At 36.6% G+C, this 24,379-nt stretch overlaps 1 protein-coding gene across 50 annotated transcripts in view; it reads left to right on the top strand.

Annotated features, from left to right (window-relative positions):
• RIMS1 (regulating synaptic membrane exocytosis 1) overlaps positions 1–24,379 on the top strand; it is a 342,029-nt gene that overhangs the window by 190,532 nt on the left and 127,118 nt on the right. For 30 of the 50 annotated variants that reach the window (XM_063330171.1, XM_063330217.1, XM_063330203.1 and 27 more), the window contains 9 exons: positions 473–596; positions 8,098–8,144; positions 9,247–9,359; positions 10,402–10,532; positions 10,860–11,031; positions 11,187–11,343; positions 12,562–12,633; positions 19,973–20,129; positions 23,317–23,442. In XM_063330171.1, coding sequence (XP_063186241.1) covers positions 473–596; positions 8,098–8,144; positions 9,247–9,359; positions 10,402–10,532; positions 10,860–11,031; positions 11,187–11,343; positions 12,562–12,633; positions 19,973–20,129; positions 23,317–23,442 — 1,099 coding nt within the window. The remainder of the gene's footprint in view (positions 1–472; positions 597–8,097; positions 8,145–9,246; positions 9,360–10,401; positions 10,533–10,859; positions 11,032–11,186; positions 11,344–12,561; positions 12,634–19,972; positions 20,130–23,316; positions 23,443–24,379) is intronic. The other 20 variants (XM_063330218.1, XM_063330204.1, XM_063330216.1 and 17 more) reach the window with 3 other exon arrangements.

Genomic DNA, 24,379 nt, shown 5'->3' with positions numbered 1-24,379 from the left:
TTATTTTTGGTTCATTTGACACAGACAGTGAAGACTATCCTTTTTGTAGAGAAATCGAAATGCGCAGTACATAAATTGTAATAAAGTGTAACGATTTTTAAAAGCTTAACAATAGGTATTTATATTTTTCATTTTTGAAGACTAACCTATTTTCAAAGTTTATTACCGCTAGATAATAAAAGTTCTTTTTAAAAGACTCTTTCATTTCATAGCAGAATAAGAAGTGCTGTATTATTTTGGGAATGATTAATACATTTGCACAAGTGGTTTCTTTAATATGTTCTGTGTGTACAAATTGTAACTGTGTTCTGAGAAAGGAGCCTTCTTAGTGTCTCAAAAACCTTTTTTGGGTTTCAGCACAGCTTTTTAATTCATTTTGGGCAATGTTACTTGGTTATATGGATTTCATAAATGATTTGGACTTCTTTGTAAAAGAACATGTAAATGAGATAAACTTCTCTTTAAATTCAAGGGGATGAAGTTCTAGAATGGAATGGTAAACCCTTGCCTGGAGCTACAAATGAAGAAGTTTACAACATTATTTTAGAATCAAAATCAGAACCTCAAGTTGAAATTATTGTTTCAAGGCCTATTGGGTAAGGCTAAAGACTTGCTTCTTAAGCACAGTTATTGCTTCTACTAATGGGACTTTTAAAGGGACTGTTTATGAGTTCATTATTTTGTAGCTCTTAATAATGGAATATGGTTCACTTTCTATTATTGACGTTCTGTATATTCCATTTTCTTCACTGCCATTTATAATCTTGGATCTTTGGAATGATATATACAACTATAAATGTTGTTTTCTGTATGGTCAAAGTACTAAAAAGGTTTTTGCTGAGTGGCAAAGGAAAACTGGTGGACCAAGTGGACCTGTGCATGAGAAAAATCTGGTTTTCAGGCTTGTAGCTTCATGAAATCAGAATAACTCATATGAATGTTCAAGAGTAGAAGGAAGGATCAGCAAACACTGAGCACTGCAGGATTTTAATAAGTTAATGCTAATAGGATTTTAAACAGGCCTTCTTTAAAGAGCTAAAAAAAGGAAAACCAAAACTCTTAATTGAAAAGACTGTATTTGGCTTTAAAGGATACTGTCATCAAAATCAAAAGTGGAAACAAAAATACCTTCATATTTGTGAAGGCAATTTTTTTCATCAAAAAGTAGTAATAATGTGTTATGTTTATAATCTTAATTTTTATTTGTTATAAATCCAGGTTTGGGGTTTTGTGGTAACAATTCCTATATTCTTCATTTCCCAAATACGCCTTAGAAAGATCACAAAATCTGTTTGAATTGATGAGATCAGTGGGGTTGGCCCTGCATTTGTCACAATTGTTTTAGCGACATTCTCCACTCCTTCCCCGAACATGACTCTATTGGGACCGCTTTGAGCTAAGTCTTACAGGATTCAATATGAATCATATATTGTAAATTCACATTTATATTGCAGAACAGTCACATGATTAACAATTAAAAGTGACTCTTGGCTAGTTTAAAAAAACCAATTGAAAGGATTTAAATTTCTCTGTAGTTTGTCACGTTCCCAGAGTTCATGTGCACTCACTGTAAGTCTCTGAATACCGCTGTCCTGTAGGTAGATGGTAAACTGTTTCCTCCTTATGAATGCATGATTATTTCATTTTGAATTTGTTAGATTTCATTCTAATTACAATATTTATCTGTCTCAAGTATGATAAGTTTTCAGTTTTAGAAACAAAGCCCACTATTAATTTTCTTTCTGACTAAAACATTCTTCTTTTACATTTACTTCACGTCAATTTTTGATGTTTGGTTTTGTCTGTACTGTACAAGTGTAGCTATATTTGCAAATGAGTTCTTAATGGCAATCACTATGAAGAGTACTTAAATAAAATTAACATCTGTTGCTAATTCCAGTTATGAGTTTGGCCTTCTAACGGTAAACGAAAGCTTGGTGCAATAATAGTGGTTGTTAAAGGCCAATATTGTCATCCAGATGGAGACTAGGGGGGAGCAGGAACCTTGTTTTACATTCTTTGGTTGGGTAAATTAGGAGACGTTCCTGGCTGAAATTGCAAATTCAGTCCTACGTGTTTATAATCAAAAATAAAAAAATGTAAGGAGATTTTTGGAAGTCCAGTTGTTATATTTAAATCAGAAGAAAATAAATATGTTGCTAGTGGATCTGACTTGAGCTCCATGTCTTAGTTGAAGAAAACCTGAAAATTGATTCGTACAACTGATGTAAAAGGAAAGTGCTAGATTAGTATTTTGAATAATGAGCTTCAGATACATTTATTACTATCAGTATATTTGCAAATGTCTTGTATACTTAAACTTTTAAGATAAGTTAATTATTCAACCAACGGAATTATTTTAGTTTATTAATTTGATAAATCTAATAGCTTCAAAAAATGAAGTACAAAGTGACCACATTCCAGTGACATATTCTTGAAGAAAAATTGAGCGAAAATATCACAACTGTTGATAGAGGCATAGAGAGAGGCATAGAGGCATAGAGAGAGGCATGGAGAGAGGCATAGAACGTTTCTGAATCTGAGCAGTGAATTTTGCACTACAAAAATGCACCAGAAATAGTACCAATAAAATGTAAAGTTTTGCTTTGAATGACCCATGCATATTTTTTCCAGACATAGGCATAAGTAGATTGTGCACATCAGATTGTGCTTTTGTTTTGAGATACATGGATTCTCAGTATGGAGGCTTTCACATACTATAATAACACTATTCTTGTAGAGTTGTGTCTTGATTGATTTTTTTTGTTGTAGTTTGAGGATTTTTGGATTGGCTTTTTTTTTTTTTTTTTTTGAGAAGAGCAAATGAATATCCCAAAGCAACTAGAGCATGTAACTTTGAAATCAAAAGATAATTCCTTTCTTCAGCAGTAATGAGTCAAAGTCCGGTTGTTTTGTGTCAGATGAGGAATTACCTGTCTGTCATCTTAAAAGAACAAAAAATATCACATTGTGCAACAAAGGAAATACTGGTATTTGTTTACAACAAAGAACATAGTGCACAGGAAGTTTTTCTTTTTCTTTTTCTTTTTCTTTTTCTTTTTCTTTTTCTTTTTCTTTTTCTTTTTCTTTTTCTTTTTCTTTTTCTTTTTCTTTTTCTTTTTCTTTTTCTTTTTCTTTTTCTTTTTCTTTTTCTTTTTCTTTTTCTTTTTCTTTTTCTTGTTCTTTTTCTTTTTCTTGTTCTTGTTCTTGTTCTTGTTCTTGTTCTTGTTCTTGTTCTTGTTCTTGTTCTTTTTCTTGTTCTTGTTCTTGTTCTTGTTCTTTTTCTTTTTCTTTTTCTTTTTCTTGTTCTTTTTCTTTTTCTTTTTCTTTTTCTTTTTCTTTTTCTTTTTCTTTTTCTTTTTCCTTTTCCTTTTCCTTTTCCTTTTCCTTTTCCTTTTCCTTTTCCTTTTCCTTTTCCTTTTCCTTTTCCTTTTCCTTTTCCTTTTCCTTTTCCTTTTCCTTTTCCTTTTCCTTTTCCTTTTCCTTTTCCTTTTCCTTTTCCTTTTCCTTTTCCTTTTCCTTTTCTTTTTCTTTTTCTTTTTCTTTTTCTTTTTCTTTTTCTTTTTCTTTTTCTTTTTCTTTTTCTTTCTCTTTCTCTTTCTCTTTCTCTTTCTCTTTCTCTTTCTCTTTCTCTTTCTCTTTCTCTTTCTCTTTCTCTTTCTCTTTCTCTTTCTCTTTCTCTTTCTCTTTCTCTTTCTCTTTCTCTTTTTTGCTTTTTCTTTTTCTTTTTCCCTTTTCCTCTTCCTCTTCCTCTTCCTTTTCCCTTTCCCTTTCTGTTTCTTTTTTTCTTTCTCTCTCTTTTTCCCTTTCCCTTTCCCAAGTATAATTTATGCAAATTGTGTTATATAACATGAAATGGTTTTCTTGCATTAACAGAGTACCTCCCCCCCACCCTTAGCTTCTCCTTGTCTTGCTATCTAAACTATATGATTGTTTCAAATACATGACAGGGAATTTTATTTAATCCAACAAATCTAGTGTATCAAAGTTTTGTGTCTACTTTAGGTGCTGACTCAGCAAAATCGAAGCTGCTTGGTACAGCATTAAGTGGTAATCCATTACACCTCAAATTCCTGTGAGGAAATAGGTTCCCGAAAGACCTGAAAAATGGTAGTTCGTTTGCATAATTTAAGTGTTTTCATCTCTAAGTATTAATAATGCAAATAATGTACCAGCACTTTTAATGGTCTCTATTTAAAAAGTCCTAGCATATTAGGTCTAAAAAGCCCAAATATGACACAGTTTGGCTTAAGTGAATAATGGGAGGACCGTAAGCCCATAAACTAGATGACTGCCAGTTATAAAATTGATGTCTAAACAATTTGTTCAGTCTTGTAAATTTGGATTTCTGTATCTACCAGAAAATGTAATTTTGAGTAATGGATAATTGTAGGATGTTTATTAGAGAAAAATGTGAAACATGTAACACTATTAGCAGATGAAGGCATAACAACAATAAACAGTATAACCACAATAGTACTGTAAAAACTCCATAGAAACTAATTGACGCTAATGCTAATGATTGCAACAGAAGGTAGATAAGAAACCTATAAAAAGTAGAATTAATGGGCTGGCTATCTAAATATGAGGGGAAGAATTACCTATGAATATGCATACAACGTGAGAGGCGTTTAACATAGGACAGCACAGAAAATCCTGTGACAGTGTGCTTTTTGGAGAAGAAACCTGGCACAGTAACCAACTCACCGTCTCGGGTGAGCTCTATGGGATAGTGCAGGTAAAAAAAATATTTTTTCATTTGTCTCTGTTTTCTTCGTCAGATGCTGACTATCTTTGCTTGGATATCCTCAGATAATATTGCCAAAATTGTTGTTTCTCTAGCGTGATTCAGCTCTTCTGTGCAGGGACTGCTGCTATGCTCTAGATCCTTGCAAGGAGGTTGAACCTCCACTGTAAACCAGGCAGTACTGAATTCCAGAGAGTTGTTCAAGTAATGTAATTAGTGCAAACTGCAGACTGATCTATAGGTTCTGATGGGAAGCAACAGTTTTGGAAATAGGAGTATGAGAACTGGGGACAGGTACGCAGAAATTCTGGAAATTGTAGAGTGTAGAGGATGATGCTTCGGTCCCCAGAGCAACCTAAAGAAGTGTGGGTTACAACCACACTTGAAATTTCTTTGTCTTCAGTGGTCGAGCTTTTGACTATAGCCCTCAGAGAAATTATAGCTGTTCCTGTGTTTTGCAAAATAGTGATCCTCACAAACCATGTATCTGAACAGAGTATTCTCAACCTAAGGTAGTTTGGTTTAGTGTATGTATTCACGGAGGTATGGAAGGATCAGAAATAATATGTAACATCATGTAAGATCACCCAAAACCTTTGCCTTTCAGGGTAGAGGGAGAAAGACAAAATTTGGTGTCAGCATCTCTTTACGGGGAATGCATCTGATATTACTTTTCTGATGTTTACATTGTTCTGAAAGCAGAGCAAAATTTTTTTCTTATTTTCAATAAGTGGTTGTGCTACTTCATACTTTGTTTTTACCATTTGCTTTGACTAGTGACCGAAGAGCTTTTTTTGTAAATCGTACTGTTAGAATATTTCCTGCAATCTGTAAGAACAGGCTAGATGAGACTCATTTTCTTAGCTGACAAGCTTTAGATTATGATTTCTTTTTAGAATTTTAATTCTTTAAGTAAAATGCCAATGTTGTAAAAAAGATAGCACTCATATTTGATGAAGTAACTAGATATGTAATACCAGTTATTTTCTTGTGGGCATATAATAGTTAAGAAATAATTATGTGAAGTAGATTATTTAATATGTAAGACACTTAAATATGGACAAAAGAATAGCTTTGAATTATTTTCTGTCCATTTTGAAATCAATAGCAGAAAGCAGAACTGTTACAGAGTTTCTTAGGGTAGTCTGCCACAAATTTGGTGATCAGTACTGTATCGCACACTTAGTTTATTGGTTTCTTTGCTTTTTGTGTCTTGCAGTTTTGTGTGGAGCTGTACTTTAAAAAGATAAATATATTAGGGAAGAGGAGATTTCCTAGCAATAATTATAGATGTATATATATACACACACACACATATATACATACACTTTATATATGTGTGTGTATGTATATATGTATTTAGGCTTTGCATTGTACTAGAAAGTTTTAAATTTCCTGAGGGTGAATGAGTTCTAATACCGTGGGGATGAATGGGGTGGGTGGGAAAACTGCCAAATAACATTTCTCTTGCAAACCATGCATTTTGTCAGGAGTTGAAATTTATGTACTAGCTTCCACTTTTCCTGTCAGTTTTTAGTAAGAATTACAAGGGCTTTAGAAAAATACATTAAGAAATTATGTTTTCAGTTCTTTCCTCTCTGACGAGTAAAGTCTTAAGAAAAATCTGATTATTTTTGTCATTTACCTGGCTAGGACTTTTGTATCCCCAGCTCTAAGTGCAGAAAATACTATCAACTTGACCATTTTTTCACCCACTCAGGAATTATGAAACTTGACACAGTAGGTTACATATTCCATCTTGAAACATTCCTTGCGCATGTGAGCCCTCATTTAGATATCCTAAATGGGATATTATTACAAAAAATGCTGTAGTGCGGATGAGAGCGTTCATATTCTAGCGCAAGAAAACATTGCAAACTTAACGTTGTATTGAACAGAAAAAGCAGTTTGAATATGCTAAGTACATGTTTTGGAGAATTGCCCTGGAAAGTGAAGGGAAAAAATGTTTAAAAGGAAGAAGTCTGCACAGCAGTCCTGCTGTGCAACACATCGTTAATCTGCTGATATGTTTGTGAAGTAGTACTATGCCATGTCAAGAATAAGTAATGCAATTATATTTCCATGAGTTTGTGGAAACCACATTACTCTTGAATTACAGAGCCGAAGGAAGAAAAGCACGTTCTTGTGGAGTGATATGAGATGTAAGCTGATGATGTGTGACATTAACTGCGAGCGGAAATAGGCTTTTTTAAAACACATGCACCAGAAGTTTAAATTGCAGGACATGAAAAGCAAATTTAAGACTAATTGATTGGGCACACTTACATCCCTTTTCTGACTGAACTGTCTGTTTCTTTTTTCTAAGTGACTTTTATATGCCTAGGAGACTTAATTTTTCTGACACCCAAGTCACTAAGATAGTGTTTCACTGAACAGAGAAATGCCTGAATACCTTTAAAATGCTGAACTTTAGACTTAAAAACTTGTAAATGTTCTTTAGAAATGTTATTGTGGTTCCAATTTTGGATTAGTTTGTGTGGTTGAAAATATTTTCACGTAATTTACTGAGATCTTTTTTTTTTTCATTGTCCTGCTCTGCTGCTTTGCTAACTTTTGTACAATAACAGTTGTTTCTTGCTCTCACAAAGTATTTTCAATGATTGCTGAGAACAGCAGAGAGTCAGGAGCTAGCATCATCCAGATTTTGATGAAAGACTAAATTTGTTGATGGCAAAATTGTGATAGATATGTGTGGACTTTACCAGTTTGATTTTGCTTATGCCTGTATATGTGCTGGATATTTGTATGTCAAAAAATGTCCATACCCAATTGTAATATGGTTTGATTTTTCTTTTTTAGCCTTTGAAAAAATGGATTATTCTTTTGTTTGTTTAACATCGCTAATGCAGTTTGCTTTTTCTTTTTATTTTTATAAGACATTTTCATCAATTTCATTCCGTGAACTCCTTGAGACGTTTGTATAAAAATTACTAGTGAGTTAATCTGTCTTTTTTTTTTTCCCTCCAAAAAATAGTTCATATAGTTCATACATTCATTCATACATTTGTCACCTTTCTCTTCCTAAAAGCTCTCTAACTTTATTGTTCTGGTTGTAAAAATATTGCGGAATCCATCCTCAATATTAACATTGTAGTGCTCATATTGTTATGTCTGCTAGTTCCTAAATTTGAAAGAAGTAGTTTGCATTAGTAAGATTTTCATGAATGCTAGTCGAAAATATGTCTTTAAATATTTCCCCTTTCTTTCCTTGTAACCTATTAGAACAGAAACAGATCCATATTTCTAAAAACGTGTCCCAGAAATGTGTTTGTTACAGGAGATTGTCACCTCTATTGTTTTTAATTACTGTATGTATATTCATATTTTAGTGATATTCCACGGATTCCCGAGACTTCTCACCCCCCGTTAGAGTCTAGTGAGTACACACCTCGTTTCTTTCACTAAGCATGGTCTTGTGCCCAGCACAATCATTTCAGTTCTGGATTTTCTGAAAGATGAGCACTGGGAGACTGCATTGGCTCCAAGGTTTTTGTATGACAAAGTTCACTGGTCTTGTGTGTTAGATTCTAAACAATATAAATTTGATTAAAAGCTATACAAGTTTCAAATGTTAGCAGGATTTTATTGTTCTCTTCTATATCTTGTGTTTTTAGTACCATATTGGTGTGCACTCTGCGGTCCAAAACATAAGAGGGAAAACAGGTATAAGGGATTGCCAAAGGAACAAATGGTGTCAGGTTTTTACTTCCTGCACCATCCATCGTTAAGTCCAGAGTTCTTGTTTCTCTTTTTCTTAAGAAGAAAATGTTGGTTAGGTGAACTTTTTGTGTATCATGCTTCAAATGAAGGCCAACAGCATCCTGGCCTGTATCAGGAACTGTGTGGCCAGCAGGACTGGGGCAGTGATTGTCCCACTGTACTCGGCACTGGTGAGGCCCCACCTCAAGTACTGTGTCTAATTTTGGGCCCCTCACTACAAGAAAGACATTGAAGTGCTGGAGTGTGTTCAGAGAAGGGCAGTGAAGCTGGTGAGGGTCTAGAGCACAAGCCTTATGAGGAGCGGCTGAGGGAGCTGGGGTTGTCCAGCCTGGAGAAAAGGGGGCTGAGGGGAGACCTTATCGCTCTCTACAGCTGCCTGAAAGGAGGGTGTAGCCAGGTGGGGGTCGGTTGGTCTCCCTAGTAACAAGGGATAGGACAAGAGGAAATGACCTCAAGTTGCACCAGGGGAGGTTTAGATTGGACATGAAGAAAAATTTTTTCAATGAAAGAGTTGTCAAGCATTGGCACAGGCTGCCCAGGGAAGTGGTTGAGTCGCCATCCCTGGAGATATTTAAAAGACAGGTAGATGTAGTGCTGAGGGACATGGTTTAGCGGTGGTTTTAGCAGTGTTAGGTTGATGTTGATGATATTAAAGGTCTCTTCCAACCAAAATTCTATGATTCTATGATTCTATAAGTTATCCAAATTCACTTCTGAATTTTGGATGGAAAATTTATGTGTTTCTCCTGTATTTTTAGGTTCAAGTTCTTTTGAATCTCAGAAGATGGAAAGGCCTTCTATTTCTGTTATATCTCCGACCAGCCCTGGAGCCCTACGGGATGCACCACAAGTCCTACCAGGGCAGCTTTCTGTGAGCATATTTTGTTTTTCCTGAGTTGTTAATGAAAATCTATGAAGTGCTGGCCCTCAGCCCTCCACATTCCCAAGGTCTATTGGGAGGTCAAGAGAAATGTCTGCTGTTGGTAAAGACTAACATCTTTCAAATGTTTTTTAAGACCCCCAGTACATGCTCACAAACCATCACTGTAATCGCAGCAGAGTTAAAGAATTGTTGTCTTAATACACCAGAGAGCGCAGGAATTTACATTGAGAGGAGCCCATAAAAGTGCCTCGTAACTTGTAATCCTGTACCCTCTGCATTGAAAGTGGTGACTCTTCTGCACATGCCCAGTAATCTGCAGATAACAAGCATGACGCCACTTTACCTTCTTTATGGGAGCGTGTAAAGAGCTGTGTATTTGTTAAGAGTTAAACTGTTCAGTAATGCATTTTAATTTAGATACATGCTACATCTTGGAACTGTCTATAATACTAGTCAAAGCTGTGCTTATTAAATGTACCGTGAGTACTTAGACTTGGTTTTGTACATTCTTATATTTTTTTATATTCATCATATTAATTTCTAAGTATACAACAGGCTTAAAAATTTCATGATGTTATCATTCTTTTAATAAGTGATTTATCTGTGTATTAGATTTTTCATAAGAACACTTGCAAGGTGACAAAGAGTAAATAGATTTCAACTATGCCTTGAGTTTAGCTACAGTCTGGGCTTCCTATTTGAATATAGCTTTTAAGGTGCAGAGCTAAAACATTCGCTGGTTTGAATGCACTCACAGATACAAGATTATGCAGTGAGTACAATAAACAATGTAAGTATAATCAGGCACCACCATTTTATTCAGCTGTGGTAAATACAAAAGTCTTTGGTACGTACCATCATCTTTTCCATCAAACTTAATTAAATACTAAGGGATCTGAAATAAAAATGTATCTCATTGTCTCTTGGAAAAAACAGTGGTTACTTTCACATGTGGTTAATGTGATGCAGTCAGAAAATGTTGTTATTTCTCCGTTTTCACTAATGTTTTCTGGTAACTTGATTCCTGTAGGTTAAACTGTGGTACGACAAAGTGGGACATCAGTTAATAGTAAATGTTCTGCAAGCAACAGATTTGCCACCAAGAGTAGATGGACGCCCCAGGAATCCCTATGTAAAAATGTATTTTCTTCCAGACAGAAGGTAGTAGTTTTACAGTTCAGAAAACTATGTTGTAATTTACCATGTATTGAATCAACTTGTAAATGGATGCTTATGAAGTAAAGAATTCCTTTGAATAATTTGTTATAGTTAGATTAATTACATAAAAAAAATTGTGCTTGAATCAGGCAAGTCAGTATCAACTTAACTTTATGGACTTTTGGATGAATGTGATCCACTGCACAGCAAATAGTTTTCTATTTTAGGCATTATCAGGTCAGAAAGAATGAAAACAGTGAGTGCTGATAAGTAGATGGCATTTTGTGATTTCTCTCTACAAACAATTTACAACAAATATTTATGTTTCAGTGATAAGAGTAAAAGGAGGACCAAAACAGTAAAGAAAAGTCTAGAGCCAAAATGGAACCAAACTTTTCTCTACTCACATGTACATCGTAGAGATTTTAGAGAACGAATGCTTGAAATAACCGTATGGGATCAGCCAAGAGTACAAGAAGAAGAGAGTGAATTTCTTGGAGAGGTGATACATACAATCACATTTCTCCTGAGTTCATTGTTTGGTTTTGAGTACATATACATATACGAATACATATACATATGCATATTTTGTATATGTGTTTGTGTGTGTGTGTGTATGTTGAAAGTCAAATTAAAACCTGGTAATTTTTCTACTAGATTCTTATAGAGCTGGAGACAGCACTTTTAGATGATGAACCACATTGGTATAAGTTACAGACACATGATGAATCTTCACTACCTCTGCCTCAGCCATCACCTTTCATGCCAAGAAGACATGTTCATGGTGGAGAAAGCACTAGCAAAAAATTACAAAGTAGGTCCAAATTCCATTCATCTCTTTTAAATTAGAAATGCTGGATATGGTGTAATGGTATTTAACTTCCATATACAAGATAAAAATACTATTTCGTAGTCTTTAAACGTAATGAAAATGTGTGGCAGAAAAGAAATGCGAATTATGACATAGCAGCCTTTCACCTGTGTCGCGTAACTTTTAAGTGTGTGAAATTTGTTGGAATTGGTTTGGTTTTCACTAGCAAAAGGAAATTGTTCAAACATCTGTTTGCATAAATTTCCTTTTAAATAGAAAGATGAAGTTCATCATTATTGGATACTTTGTTTTAATAATTAAAAGCTTTTTTATTTAACAAAAGAAAGTCCTTAAAGATTTATGAGGCTTAAAAGCACTTTTTCTCATCAAGTTCGTCTCAACCTCCAATATGCCCATTGTACAACCAGATGAGAAGTGTACTTCTGTAGCAAAGAGAAATTGTTTGTGTGTATTTGGGAGGTATGATTGTTTTGGTGAGTCTGATTTTAGGTTTGTATGAGGCATATTAAAGTAGTTAATGTATTGAAATACTTGAATATCTTTGTTCATTTAAATTATTTTAAGATTTATTTAGAAATAAGAAGGACGTGGGAGATTATTTTAAAACACGTTTCCAAGCTGTTTTTCTGTTTTTTCTTGAACGTGGAAATCATTCATTCCAGCCAATGCATAGGAAATTGGTGCACATTCAGGAATGAATAATAAAAATGTGATACTGCTGTAATTACTGCATAAAGATATGTATAGAGTGAGCAAATTAAAGGTTAGTTTTCGTGAGATATTTGAACTTTTTTAAAAGCTGGCAGTGCTTTTTCCTCTTTCCCTCTCTCACCATATGCTGCCACCTCTCCTTTCCTGTTCGGCAAGCCGATTCAGCTTACTCACTGAATAGCACAAAAGCATTTTTTTTTCTTTATTAGAGTTAACTTTTTGCTGGTTTAGTGAGATAAACTATCCCAGTAGAGGATTACTGAGGACTTGAGGGAAGGAGAAGGGGAAAGGAGGCTGCAGCAGCTGTAAGGCGTTCAATTGTCTCAGCTGCCTTGTGGAACGTCACTGTCAGTCACCGCAGTTCAGTTCTCCTCCTCTATTGTTTAGACTTAAAATCATCTTTTTTATTTCAGTAGTTAAATGAAAATACTTTTACGTTTTATAACACAACCAGATGTTCAGGTATTTGTTTACCTTACTGTTGTGCAGGATCTCGGCCAATCAGTGATAGTGACATCTCAGATTATGATGTTGATGATGGTATTGGAGTTGTTCCTCCAGGTGCGTGGGTGAACAGCATGGTCCTGCTTTCTTCTTCTTTTTTGCTTGTTTATTTATTTTTTCTTTATAACATTTCAAAATATTGAGGATACTGGTTTCGGAGAATGCATTGTGAAAAAAACAGTTTTCTTGATTATTCCATGGTATCTGCCCTAAATCATGGTGAATTAAAAAATTCTACTGTTCATTCATTGAAATTTCTTTTACATATTGTTCTTCATATGTGAACCACTGGATGGTTCAAATTGTTTAATTGTTTACTGCATAATGTTCCAAGCATTATTTAAAATATAAATTAAATTCAAAAAATCATTTTTAAATGGTAATTAAGATTTCAGTGTTTATTGCAAGCATTTTTTTTATTTTGCTTTTTGCTTGAAACTTAGATATAATGCAGTCTCCCATGGACTTTATTGAGAATGCATGGCTGTAGATTAAGATGCATGTCGCATGGCTGTATCTCTTATAGTTTTCATAAGCCTTCATGAACTATCATTACCTGAATGTTCATAAGTATATACTTGTACAGACTATCGTGGTTTTACTTTTAGTTCAGCATTCCTTACATACTGAAAATCTTGAGGGTCATTTCTGATACCACGTTTTTCTACTTCTATTTGACTGTTGCCACAAGTCAGATGAATATGTTTCCCAATTGCCCCAACCTAACTGAAGAGTCGCTATCTCATGGCCAGTAACATATAAGTTTTTCTGTGGATTTTCCTGATGAAAATCAATGAATTAAATCATGGTGGGATTGGGAAAGCTCTCTGCCTTCCTGATTTGTGGTTAAAATAATCAGGCAATTTATTTATTTATTATATAGCCATACAAATAAATCACGTATTTTATTAATGCAATCTCATTTTGATGTTTACTGAGCCAAATTCTCCTTCCTTTGATGTTGATTGGATCCTTTCCTTTCTTTAATACATTTATCACCTGAGTTACTAGGAGGGAAATTTGATCAGGTGTGTCTAGTAATGATATTTGCTTTAATGAAGTGATTAATCTTGATATTTTTGCATCATCTGAGAGAGAGAACATTTAAAATTAAAATAAATCATAGGTTCTAAATATTTTTTACTATTTATTATTTCATTTTTTTTAGTTGGCAATGTAGATACTGGCATAGGACTTACTTACATTTAAGGTTTCAGTATACCGTATTAAGAATTGGGGCTTTTTTCTGTTGCTGGTTCTTCAAGGTATCTGTTTACTATTTGAAATAAACCTGTGATGGGTTGACCCTGGCTGAATGCCAGGAATCCACCAAAGCCACTTTATCACTTCCCTCCTCAGCTGGACAGGGGAGGAAAAGTATAACGAAAGGCTCCTGGGTCGAGGTACAGACAGGGAGATCACTCAGCAGTTATCATCATGGGCAAACCAGACTCGACTTGGGGAAAAATTAGTTTAATTTATTACCAATCCAATCAGAGTAGGCTAATTAGAAATAAAACTAAATCTTAAAAACACCTTCCTCCCAACCCTCCCTTCTTCCTGGGCTCAACTTTACCCACGATTTTCCCTACCTCCTCCCCAACAGTGGCGCAGGGGTACAGGAATGGGTCTTGTCATCAGTTCATCTCACACTGTCTCTGCTGCTCCTTCCTCCTCAGGGGGAGGGCTCCACACACTCTTTCCCTGCTCCAGCGTTGGGTCGCTCACACAGGAGACAGTCCTCCATGAACTTCTCCAATGTGAATCCTTCCCATAGGCTGCAGTTCTTCACTAACTGCTCCAGTGTGGGTCCCCCACAGGGTCACAAGTCCTGACAGCAAACCTGTTCCAGCATGGGCTCCTCTTTCCACCGGTCCTGTCAGGAGCCTGCTTCCATCACGGGCTTCCTATGGGGCCACAGCCTCCTTCAGGGCACATCCACCTGCTCCAGTGTGGGGTCCTTCACGGGCTGCAGGTGGATATCTGTTCCACTGTTAACCTCCATGGGCTGCAGGAGAATCTCTGCTCCGGTGCCTGAAGCACCTCCTCCTTCACTGACCTTGGTGTCTGCAGAGTTGTTGCTCTCACATATTCTCACTCCTCGTTGCAGCTGCTGTTGCTCAGCATCTTTTACCCCTTAAATATGTTACCACAGAGGTTCTACCACCATCGCTGATGGGCTAAGCCTTGGGCAGTGGTGGGTCCATCTTTGAGCCAGCTGGAATTGACTCTGACAGACATGGGGGAAGCTTACCTAGCAGCTTCCCACAGGAGCCACCCCAGCTACCAAAACCACACAAACACAATGCAAAACCATTCTCCATCTGACAGCTGAGTGCATTGGACTCTATTTGCTGGGTCAGCACTTGAGTAACTGATTCTTACAGAAATTTCTTGGGGCTGTGCAAGCTCAGATGTTCCTTTGAAGAATGCAGGAGCCCAAACTTTCTCTGAGATAGCTGTAGAAAATTGCAAGATTTAATCTGTAGCAGTAGGATTTACAATGAGCTGAGGGTCTCTAAACTGAAACTTGAAAGGCCTGGTGAGGAAACTTCTTCTGAAGTCTACCTAATCAGAAATAATCTGGCAGCTGACCTGACCAAGCACAAACTTGTCTACTTTGAGTTTAATGGATACGTGTTTGGCAATTGTAAATTGAGTTCATCTGTTTGTAATTCCTGTGTGCAATGGATATACAAATAAGTGTGTGTGGGGTTTGTTTGCAGGTGCAACCTGAATTCTTAAAAGGGGTTAGGCTTTAGGTGCACAGATGGAAAGAAAATTTAAGTCATCACACGAATGTGTGACAGCCTAGACAACATATGAAAATGTGTTTTGCAGTGAGAGCTGGAAAAGGTTGCCAGTCCCACCATCTACTGAATTGCTCAAGAATCTTAGGCACAGATTCACAAATGTGCCTGGACACCAAGTTCAGATATGCATTTCTTCCCTCCTATCCAACCTTCCTAACTTAGCACATTGCTAAATCTTCTAAGACTTTGGACCGCTACCTTCATTTGCACTGAACAGTACAGTATCTTCTCCATCTAACAGTCCCCTCTGTTAAAATCAAGTTGCGTGCAAGTTCCTTGTTGTGCTGCGGGGCCTTTACCCCTCCCCTCTTTCTGCCCCCCAATACCGTGGACCTCACCAGAGTGCACTGCAGGTCTCGTCTGGTCCAGATTTCCCACACGTTCTCTTGAAAGATATGCATATGGGAGAGAATGACGAATACCCATATTTCCCCATAATATAGGATGATGATGTGGCTCAGGGGAACTCTTACCATTTGGGCATAGCCTCTGCTGGCTTCAACTAGTTTGGTCTAGGATTAAGATATTCCTTCTTAACAGAAGTAAGAATATAATAATTGAGTTTACAACATGTCATGCAAAAGAAAATGTTTCCCTTTAAAACCCCTTTTCCTTCCTTTACCACTTGCTTGCCAGTGTTACCCCCTGTGGTGCTTGTATATGATAAATAAGCTCTGTCTTTTTTAAAGGTATATTCTTACTAGTTGTTATTTTATTCTTTTTCTTGAAATATTCATATGAGAAGGAAGTTATTTTGCCTTCTTAATATCTCAAGATTTTCACAAGCATTATTGCTCATTTTTTAAACAAGAAACATAACTGCAACATGTTGAAGCACAGAAGTTCACTTGATCACCACCATAAGCTAAAAAAGGAATGATGAAAATATTTTGGCTAATTTAACTAACATTGGAAATCCTTAAAACTATAATTTCAAATGTTTTACCAATGGCTAAAGCAAATGCATATTAGCATTTAGTAATAGCAGAGTAAACTATTTTCCTAAGCGGCAACAAATTGCTGCTTGTCAATAGAAGTAAAGACTGCTACATCAAAAATAATGGCACTTTGATAACTTCAAGAATATTTTAAGAAACGTATTTTTCCCATGTCATATCACAAATGTGTCTTATCTTTCATATAATTGTACTGTCCTCACTTGTTATTACTGTGTTGCAGTGATATATATAATTTTTTTAAAGTCAGTTCATAGAACTGTTCATAAAAGGAGTTTATATCAACAGCTGAAAGTAACTTTAAGTTCGGCTTTAACAGAATTGATATTGACAGGGTTTTTTGGTATGCCCACATCTATTTGCATGAAGAAAATATTATTTTAAATCTCTTAGCCTCTCCTCATATGAGAGATGCTTCAGTCTCTTAATTATCTTTGTGATCCTGAGCTGGACTCACACCAGTAACTCCATGTCTGTCTTTCACTGGGGAGCCCAGTACTCCACATGTGGCCGCACCCATGCTAAGTATATAAGAAGGGTCAGTAAAGGACCAGTAAAAGATTTAATAAATTCAAAAGATGTTTTGAGGCCTATCTTTTTAACCAAAACTTCAGTAACTTTCTTAATTAAAAAGCAAAAAAAAGCTGATATGCAGGTGACAATATCCCAAAGCGTATTTTTAATGAGTTGTATTGCTTATGCTTTGGGTAACTCTTCAGAACAATTTATTTTTCTATCGCATGTAATCTCTACAAATGGTTGCATTGTACTCGCCTTCCTCCTGTAGCAGCAGGGGACATCAACACAACACCTTGTCATTGTCTGTATTGTCTTAAAAAAAAACAACAACAAAACAGTTCTGGTATCAAGCACTTGCTAAAACCATTTTCATCATCATCCAGCTTCCGTTTCATGTCACACCTGACAGTTTCCCATGAGCAACTGAGAAACTTCTTCTGCATAAACTACCATGAGCTTGATCGCTGCTATCATGCTGGTCCATGCAAATAATTCCTCTGCTCACTCTGGAGAGCACAGAGCCTTTGTATTTGGGGATAAGAGGAAATGTTACTGTTGCTGTCACTGTCACGGTCACTTGGGAAGTATGGATGCGATTTCACCAACTTGACAATACTTGGGCTAACGTTCAGGATAAATGTGAATTGTCTGTTCTGTAAGCTTTGTGTACGCACAGTGCACAAGTTTCAGATATTGTGCCCTGGATAGCTTGGCTATGAAGAGAATATATAGGATAAAATCATCTTTCTATACCAGATTTTTAAGTGTACAGGATAATCCTAGGTGTATTTTTTTAGGCAGACTAGAGATACTCTAGAAATATATTTTAAACTGAAATGTATATTTACTTTTAATATTTAAATGATATGTATTTCAGTACAGTTGCCTAAAGACTGGAAAGAAGTTTTGGATTTCTTTGATTTTAGTGTTGAATAAATGTAAACTAGTGTTCCTTCTGATAGAGATGACAGGATTTTATCTAAAACAAGCTTGTTTGGGAAGTGAAATATCTTTTAGCAGATACAGCTCGGATTTAGTTATCCTGGGAAAGGGAACACATCCAGCTTTTGTCACAGGTAGTCCTTTTTCTTCCTTTGACAAAAAACCCAGATATTTTCAGCAGCAACATTAGTACATGAGATGAGGGAAACTCCATTGAAGTCCTGAGGGAGCCCTTTTTTTACTTCAAAATTTGCACCCAGTTCTTGTCCTGAGATCAAGGAGATCCTTATGTTTCTTTCTAATTTTATTACACAGCTCTGAAACTCTTTTTTGGCAGGTAAGGTACTCCAGCATCCCAGTACATCAAAACCTGTGAAACATTGCAGTCCTCCTTTGTTAAAAGGTTGATAAACCTTGGTACTTTCAGGCATGCTATCAACTTTTACAGGCCTATTTTGCAGTCAGTACTCAGTGCAGCTTTGCCATTAAAAATGCCGTTGAAGTGGCAAGCGTTTGCCGGTTTTGTAGCTACTAGAGAGCTCTCTTTTGTAGCTACAAGTGAGCTCTCCCAAAAGTTTTTTCCCCCAAGTTTTCTCTGGTTTTCAAACAATAGCCCCTGCCCTCCTCAAACTTGAGTAATGTCACATTTTAAATTTGAAATTATGTTTATTATTTTTATTTGACATGCCTAACAGTGTTGTTTTGAGAACAGCATACACATGCACTCAACATTACGGTCCCTGGTGTTTTTTTCTGAGCTACAAGATGTGTTCTTAAGATGAGTGCTTTTCTTTAAGCCCAGTCCTACCCTCTAAGATCTATCAATACGCATAGTGCTTCTTGTTTCCCAAATTTATTAACCTCATCCCACCTCTCTGCTTCAAGAAATGAAGAAAAGAATTATTTCCCATATTCTCACACAAGCCGCAATACTACAAAGTAGAAGACAGAAAAGTGGGACAAAATGATAGCAGAACTTGCAGAGGTCTTTCTGCATATGTTTTCTAGCTGACAGTAACCAGAAAGTCTGTAGTAAGACTCTAATAATTGTTTTATCAACATTGTCTCCTTCCTATCTGCCTTCCCTATCATACTTGTAGTGGTGAAGATTTTGAAGATTTCTGATACAGGCTGGTTTTTTTATCTGAACCAAATAACACATTTCAGGAACTTCATGCTAGACAAATTCACAGAAGAAGCAAAAATTATTATTTGAGAATCTAAACAATAATTTTTGAAGCCCTTAATTTTCGTTTAGATTTCCTTCCTCTCTGTCATTAAGGGATTTTCTGTCAAAGGATTCTTGTAATCTAATTTAAATGTCTAGAATTGAGTGAGTGAAGTGAGCAAATCCCCTTAGGCCCCTTTTGAAAGACGACAGGCACGCTTTGAAAAGCTGTTAATCTTATTGTGCTTCATCGTCTGTTTTAGGATGGGATTCAATGTGTATAACAAGGCAAACAGTGTGCTACATGGAAAAAGACACAGGAATATCAATGCTTTAAAATGTAGTGACATTCTGATTTTTTTTTAAATCCTATGTAAAAATGAACTGCGAGTAGTAACTTTGCAGCTCATTCATAGTATTCAGAAAACAAAACTTCTGCAGAGTATGCAACACCCAGTATTCTATACAATATACTCTTAATGCTTGTAATTTTTGAAAGTAGGTGGCTTTGGCCAAGTTCAGTAGGAGAACATCTTTGTATTTAACAGAAAAAAGAGTCAGAAGGATGCTTTATATACGAGCAGTCCTGGATGACTCTGTGCTGTTGTACACAAGCATGCATTCTCCATGTGTTCAATGAGGTAAACCTACATTGCTTGGATTCCTTTCAAATATTTGCTATTGTATGACAATTTTGAAATACAATTTACTCTGGGTACTCTTCCCCAAGTCAGAAAACTATTTCAGTCCACTCCTTCACATCTTCTGGTACACAATGAAAATCATCTCTGTTTCTCTTTCTTTGTACATGTAGACATGTAAAGGTAATGCTAGTAATTTATGCTGGATGCATGATACATTGGGATGTACAACAGCTGAATAACAACTTGAAAGTTGTGTAAGCCGTTAGATGTGTGTTCCTGGAAGGACTAACCATCTGAATTCTTTCCAAACCCAGACTTTTATTCTCTAATTTCCTTTTGTTGCCCTCTTGCCAGTAGGTTATAGATCTAGTACTAGAGAAAGTAAATCTACAACGCTAACTGTGCCAGAACAGCAAAGAACAACACATCATCGTTCACGATCAGTATCTCCTCACCGTGGCGACGATCAGGGCAGGACCCGTTCACGTTTACCAAATGTGCCATTACAGAGGTAGGCCTTACAAGTTAGCGAAACACTAGGTGGTTTCAAGTTTGTATAATCTGTCATTATTAACTTTTCTCTTGTTCAGCAGTTTTCCACAATTTAAAAACCTTTTTGTGTATCTGAATTTAATAGTGTAGTATTTGAACTCGATGTATGCTTTTATTAGTCATTCAAGAGCACTCATGGGATGAATCGTGACTTTATAAGATTTACCTCTTCGTACTGATATTTTCTCTGCGATTCATCATCTGTGTACCATAACTAGTAAGTAAGTTTGGAAATGTTTTTCCAGTCAGTGGCTGAATCTTGTGTGAAGCCACTTAAGTGTACTTGTAGGATAATAAATAGTGTCGTATACAAATTGTATACTAACTATGAATTGAACTAATTTTGAAGTAACAGCAAGCTGTATTTATAATGTGACATTTTTACTGGAAGAAGTAAAAATTACTTTCCAGAATCAGATAGTGATTTGATTTATAAACCTCTATTTTCTGCATTTACTGCTTTTAATAGACAACCTATTAACAGGAGAATCCTTTTTGAGCTTTTTATTTGCATGCTTTATGCTTTTTCTGAATAGTGCCACACGAACTGTTTAAGCACAAAACTTGACCCACTTGATTTTACTTGTTTTATTGTGCAGGACAATAAGCTTCTCTTGCAACCTCTCATGGACCCCTAAAAATTACACAAATTTTTACCAGTTTTCCTTTCCTCCAATTTCTAGGAAGCTTTGTTCTTGAATTAGTGCAAGAGCTTGCAGTGTTGCACTAGCAACGTTATTGCCCAATAGCTGTGTAGTTTACTGAAAATCTACCCTTCTCATCTGAATTTTGTGTGCAAAATTTTGTGCTACATTACTTTCCTTATCCATCGTTTCTGTGTCTGTTTTTTTTGGAGTTCCATCACCAGTCATTTAATACCAGACATCTGTGATGTTTCAAAATTATGATATATTCTGGAAAATCAACTTCTCCTCCCAATTAAGAATCCTGATAATCTTGCTTCTTCTTTTCATAGAATCTTAGAATGGTTAGAGTTGGAAGAGACCTTAAAGATCATCTTGTTCCAACCCCCTGCCATGGGCAGGGACACCTCCCACTAGACTCAAAGGCTCAAAGCCCCATCCAGCCTGGCCTTGAACACTTCCAGGCGTGGGGCACCCGCAACTTCTCTGGGAAACCTATTCCAGCGTCTCACCACCCTCACAGTAAAGATGTTCTTCCTAATATCTAATCTAAATCTCCCCTCTTTCAGTTTAAAACTGTTGCCCCACGTCCTGTCACTACATTCCCCCATAAAGAGTCTCTCTCCACCTTTTCTGTAGGCCCCCTTTAAGTACTGGAAGGCTGCTATAAGGTCTCCCCAGAGCCTTCTCTTCTCCAGGCTGAACAACCCCAACTCTCTCAGCCTGTCTTCATAGGAGACATCTCACAAGAGCGGAGTAGAGGGGCAGAATCATCCGCCTTGACCTGCTGGCCACGCTTGTTTTGATTCAGCCTAGGATGCACTTGGCTTTCTGGGCTGGAAGTGCATGTTGCTGGCTCGTGTTGAGCTTCTCATCAGCCAACACCCCCAAGTCCTTTTCATCAGGGCTGCTCTCAATCCATTCTCTGCCTAGCCTGTATTTGTTCTTGGGATTGCCGTGACTCAGGTGCGGGGCCTTGTACTTGGCCTTGTTGAACTGCAGGAGGTTTGCAAGGGCCCACCTCTCAAGCCTGTCCGGGTCCCTCTGGATGGTGTCCCTTCCCTCCAGTGTGTTGACTGCACCACACAGCTTGGTGTCATTGGTAAACTTGCTGAGAGCGCGCTCAATCCCACTGTCCGTGTAGCTGACAAAGATGTTAAACAGCACCGGTCCCAATACCAACCCTTGAGAAACGCAACTCGTCACTGGTTGCCACTAATACATTGAAGTGTTGACTGCAACTCTTTGAGTGTGGCCATCCAGCCAATTTCTTATCCACTGACTCATCCATCCATCAAATCAATGTCTTGCCAATTTAGAGACAAGGACATCATGTGTGGGACAGTGTCAAATGCTTTGCACAAGTCCAGGTAGATGATGTCAGTTGCTCTTCCCTTATCCACCAACACTGTAACGCTGTCATAGAAGGTGACCAAATTTGTCAGGCACGATTTGCCTTTAGGGAAGCCATGTTAGCTGTCACCAATCACCTCCTTATTTTACATGTGCCTTTCCATCCTCCAAACCATATATGCTGTTCTTGTGCATTGAAATTTTGTGTGCTTCTTATGTCCCTGCATACATCCTCCTCTGTTACATCAGTTCTTACAGATGAAGCTATTTTACTACCCACCAAATCACATGCTGTTGCATTTCTCAGTAATGCATCCTTAGTGCATTTCTCAGTGATGCATCCTTTAGAAATAAAAGAGTACCGTTGCACATCAGGCTGTGGCTCTGACTCATTTTTTTCATAGTAGAGAGAATGAGAACTCCTCATTCTGCTTTTGCAAACAATTATATGTGCTCTTGTTGTATCTTTCTATTGACAAGCGCAATGCACAAATGAAAGATTTCATAGTCAGTTCCATCCATCCTTTCATTCTATAATTGGAAAAACTAATGCTTCTTGTTTCAATGGCTGTTATTAAACTAGAGGAAGAATCTGCCCTTTAAGTAGTAGTTTCTTTTCTTGTTCTTTTCCATGTGAAGAGAGCTTTAAATTACTGTCATGGAGGCCAGAACTTACCTGCATTTATAAAAAAATCATACCCCTTTTGTATAACACTGAGTTTGCTGCAGAGTATCCCAGAATTTCTTAAAGGATACTTGGAGACACCTGCAAAAAGTTGACAGCCCAAAATCAATGCTTTAGAAACCGGGCTATGAATCTACAAATGCATAAAACTTAATTTCTTGTGATGTATTATCCTTTCTTATGTTATCTCAGTTATTCTTTAAGTTCAGACTTTGAAAACGCCACTACTGAATCCATCAGTGTACATAGATACAGGCATGTACTTCTAAATGTGGTAGAAATGGCTGCTTTCTATACTTACAGGTGTGAGGGGGTTTTTTAATCTTAAGATCTGATATTTTTTTAGAAGTCATATATTAGCAATTTAATGATAAAAAACTTCCTTCAACCAACTTGTACTGTAATCCATTAAGATGTGTTATTTATGAGAAAACAAGATTATCATACATATTTCTGCCTTTCAGGAGTTTAGATGAAATTCATCAAATGAGAAGATCACGTTCTCCAACTAGACACCATGATGCCTCCAGAACGCCGGTTGATTACAGATCCAGAGACATGGATAGTCAGTATTTGTCTGATCAAGAAAGGTACATCGTCAGCCTGAACTTGGGAAAAAGCTTAGAAATGTCTTTGCCTGTTTGCCTAATTTTCAAGTGTTCAGTAGGAAAGCAACTGGTAGTGATGGGGAAAGGAGAGAAATCATTTTAACTGACAAATCTAGGGTCATGGTTAAATTATCTGTACCTCTTTTTTGGTAAAACCGTGTACTAGTTAATAGTAATAGCAGGTATCTAGACTAACGGTTCTTGGGTGTTTGTCCTAGGATATTCTGCTGTTTGTTTCATGAATGAAGCCCAGAGATTTTTGCTAGAAAACCATAAATCTACATGTATGCCCTAGCTATTCTTGTAACTCAGAATTTATCTGTTTTGGTAGCCAGCAAAATACCAGGCATGCGTTCCTACTAGTTGGGAGTTCCATATGCTATGATTTGCATTCCTGTGCTTAGAGATTTTGGACATCTATATATGCTGTCTCACAGCATCTTTAGTAACATTCTGGTGAACTTGGTACAGTACTCTAAGCATAGCAAGGATAGCTGCGGTGCTTGTAATGAGCAAAAATCTCCAATCTTAGATGCGTGACACACACATATCTCTCCCTGGAATACACGCACTGGCTACACTCCTCAGAGAACGCTTTGTGGCTCCTATTAGGCATTGTTTTCAAGTATCTAGGAATATATTCTGAAAAAAATGGAAGAAAATGAGAATTTCTGTTTTGTTTATAGCTGACAAAGGTTTTAAAAGGTATTTCAGTTCAGTATTTGGGAAACATAATGATGACAGTCAAATAGATTACCGATGTTTGTGGATTTTTTGTTTACTTTGAAAAAAATCATGTAGCTAAGCTATAATGGCAAACTTTTACCATTCAAATAAGAACAATTATCCTAGTAATGTCTTTGAATTATATATTTTTTTTTTTGCATGAAGTTGCTATTTTTCATTAGTAAAGATGACA

Source organism: Chroicocephalus ridibundus, chromosome 3, assembly GCF_963924245.1.
Source record: "Chroicocephalus ridibundus chromosome 3, bChrRid1.1, whole genome shotgun sequence".
NCBI lineage: Eukaryota > Metazoa > Chordata > Aves > Charadriiformes > Laridae > Chroicocephalus > Chroicocephalus ridibundus.
This window is presented reverse-complemented; position numbering and strand designations above follow the sequence as displayed.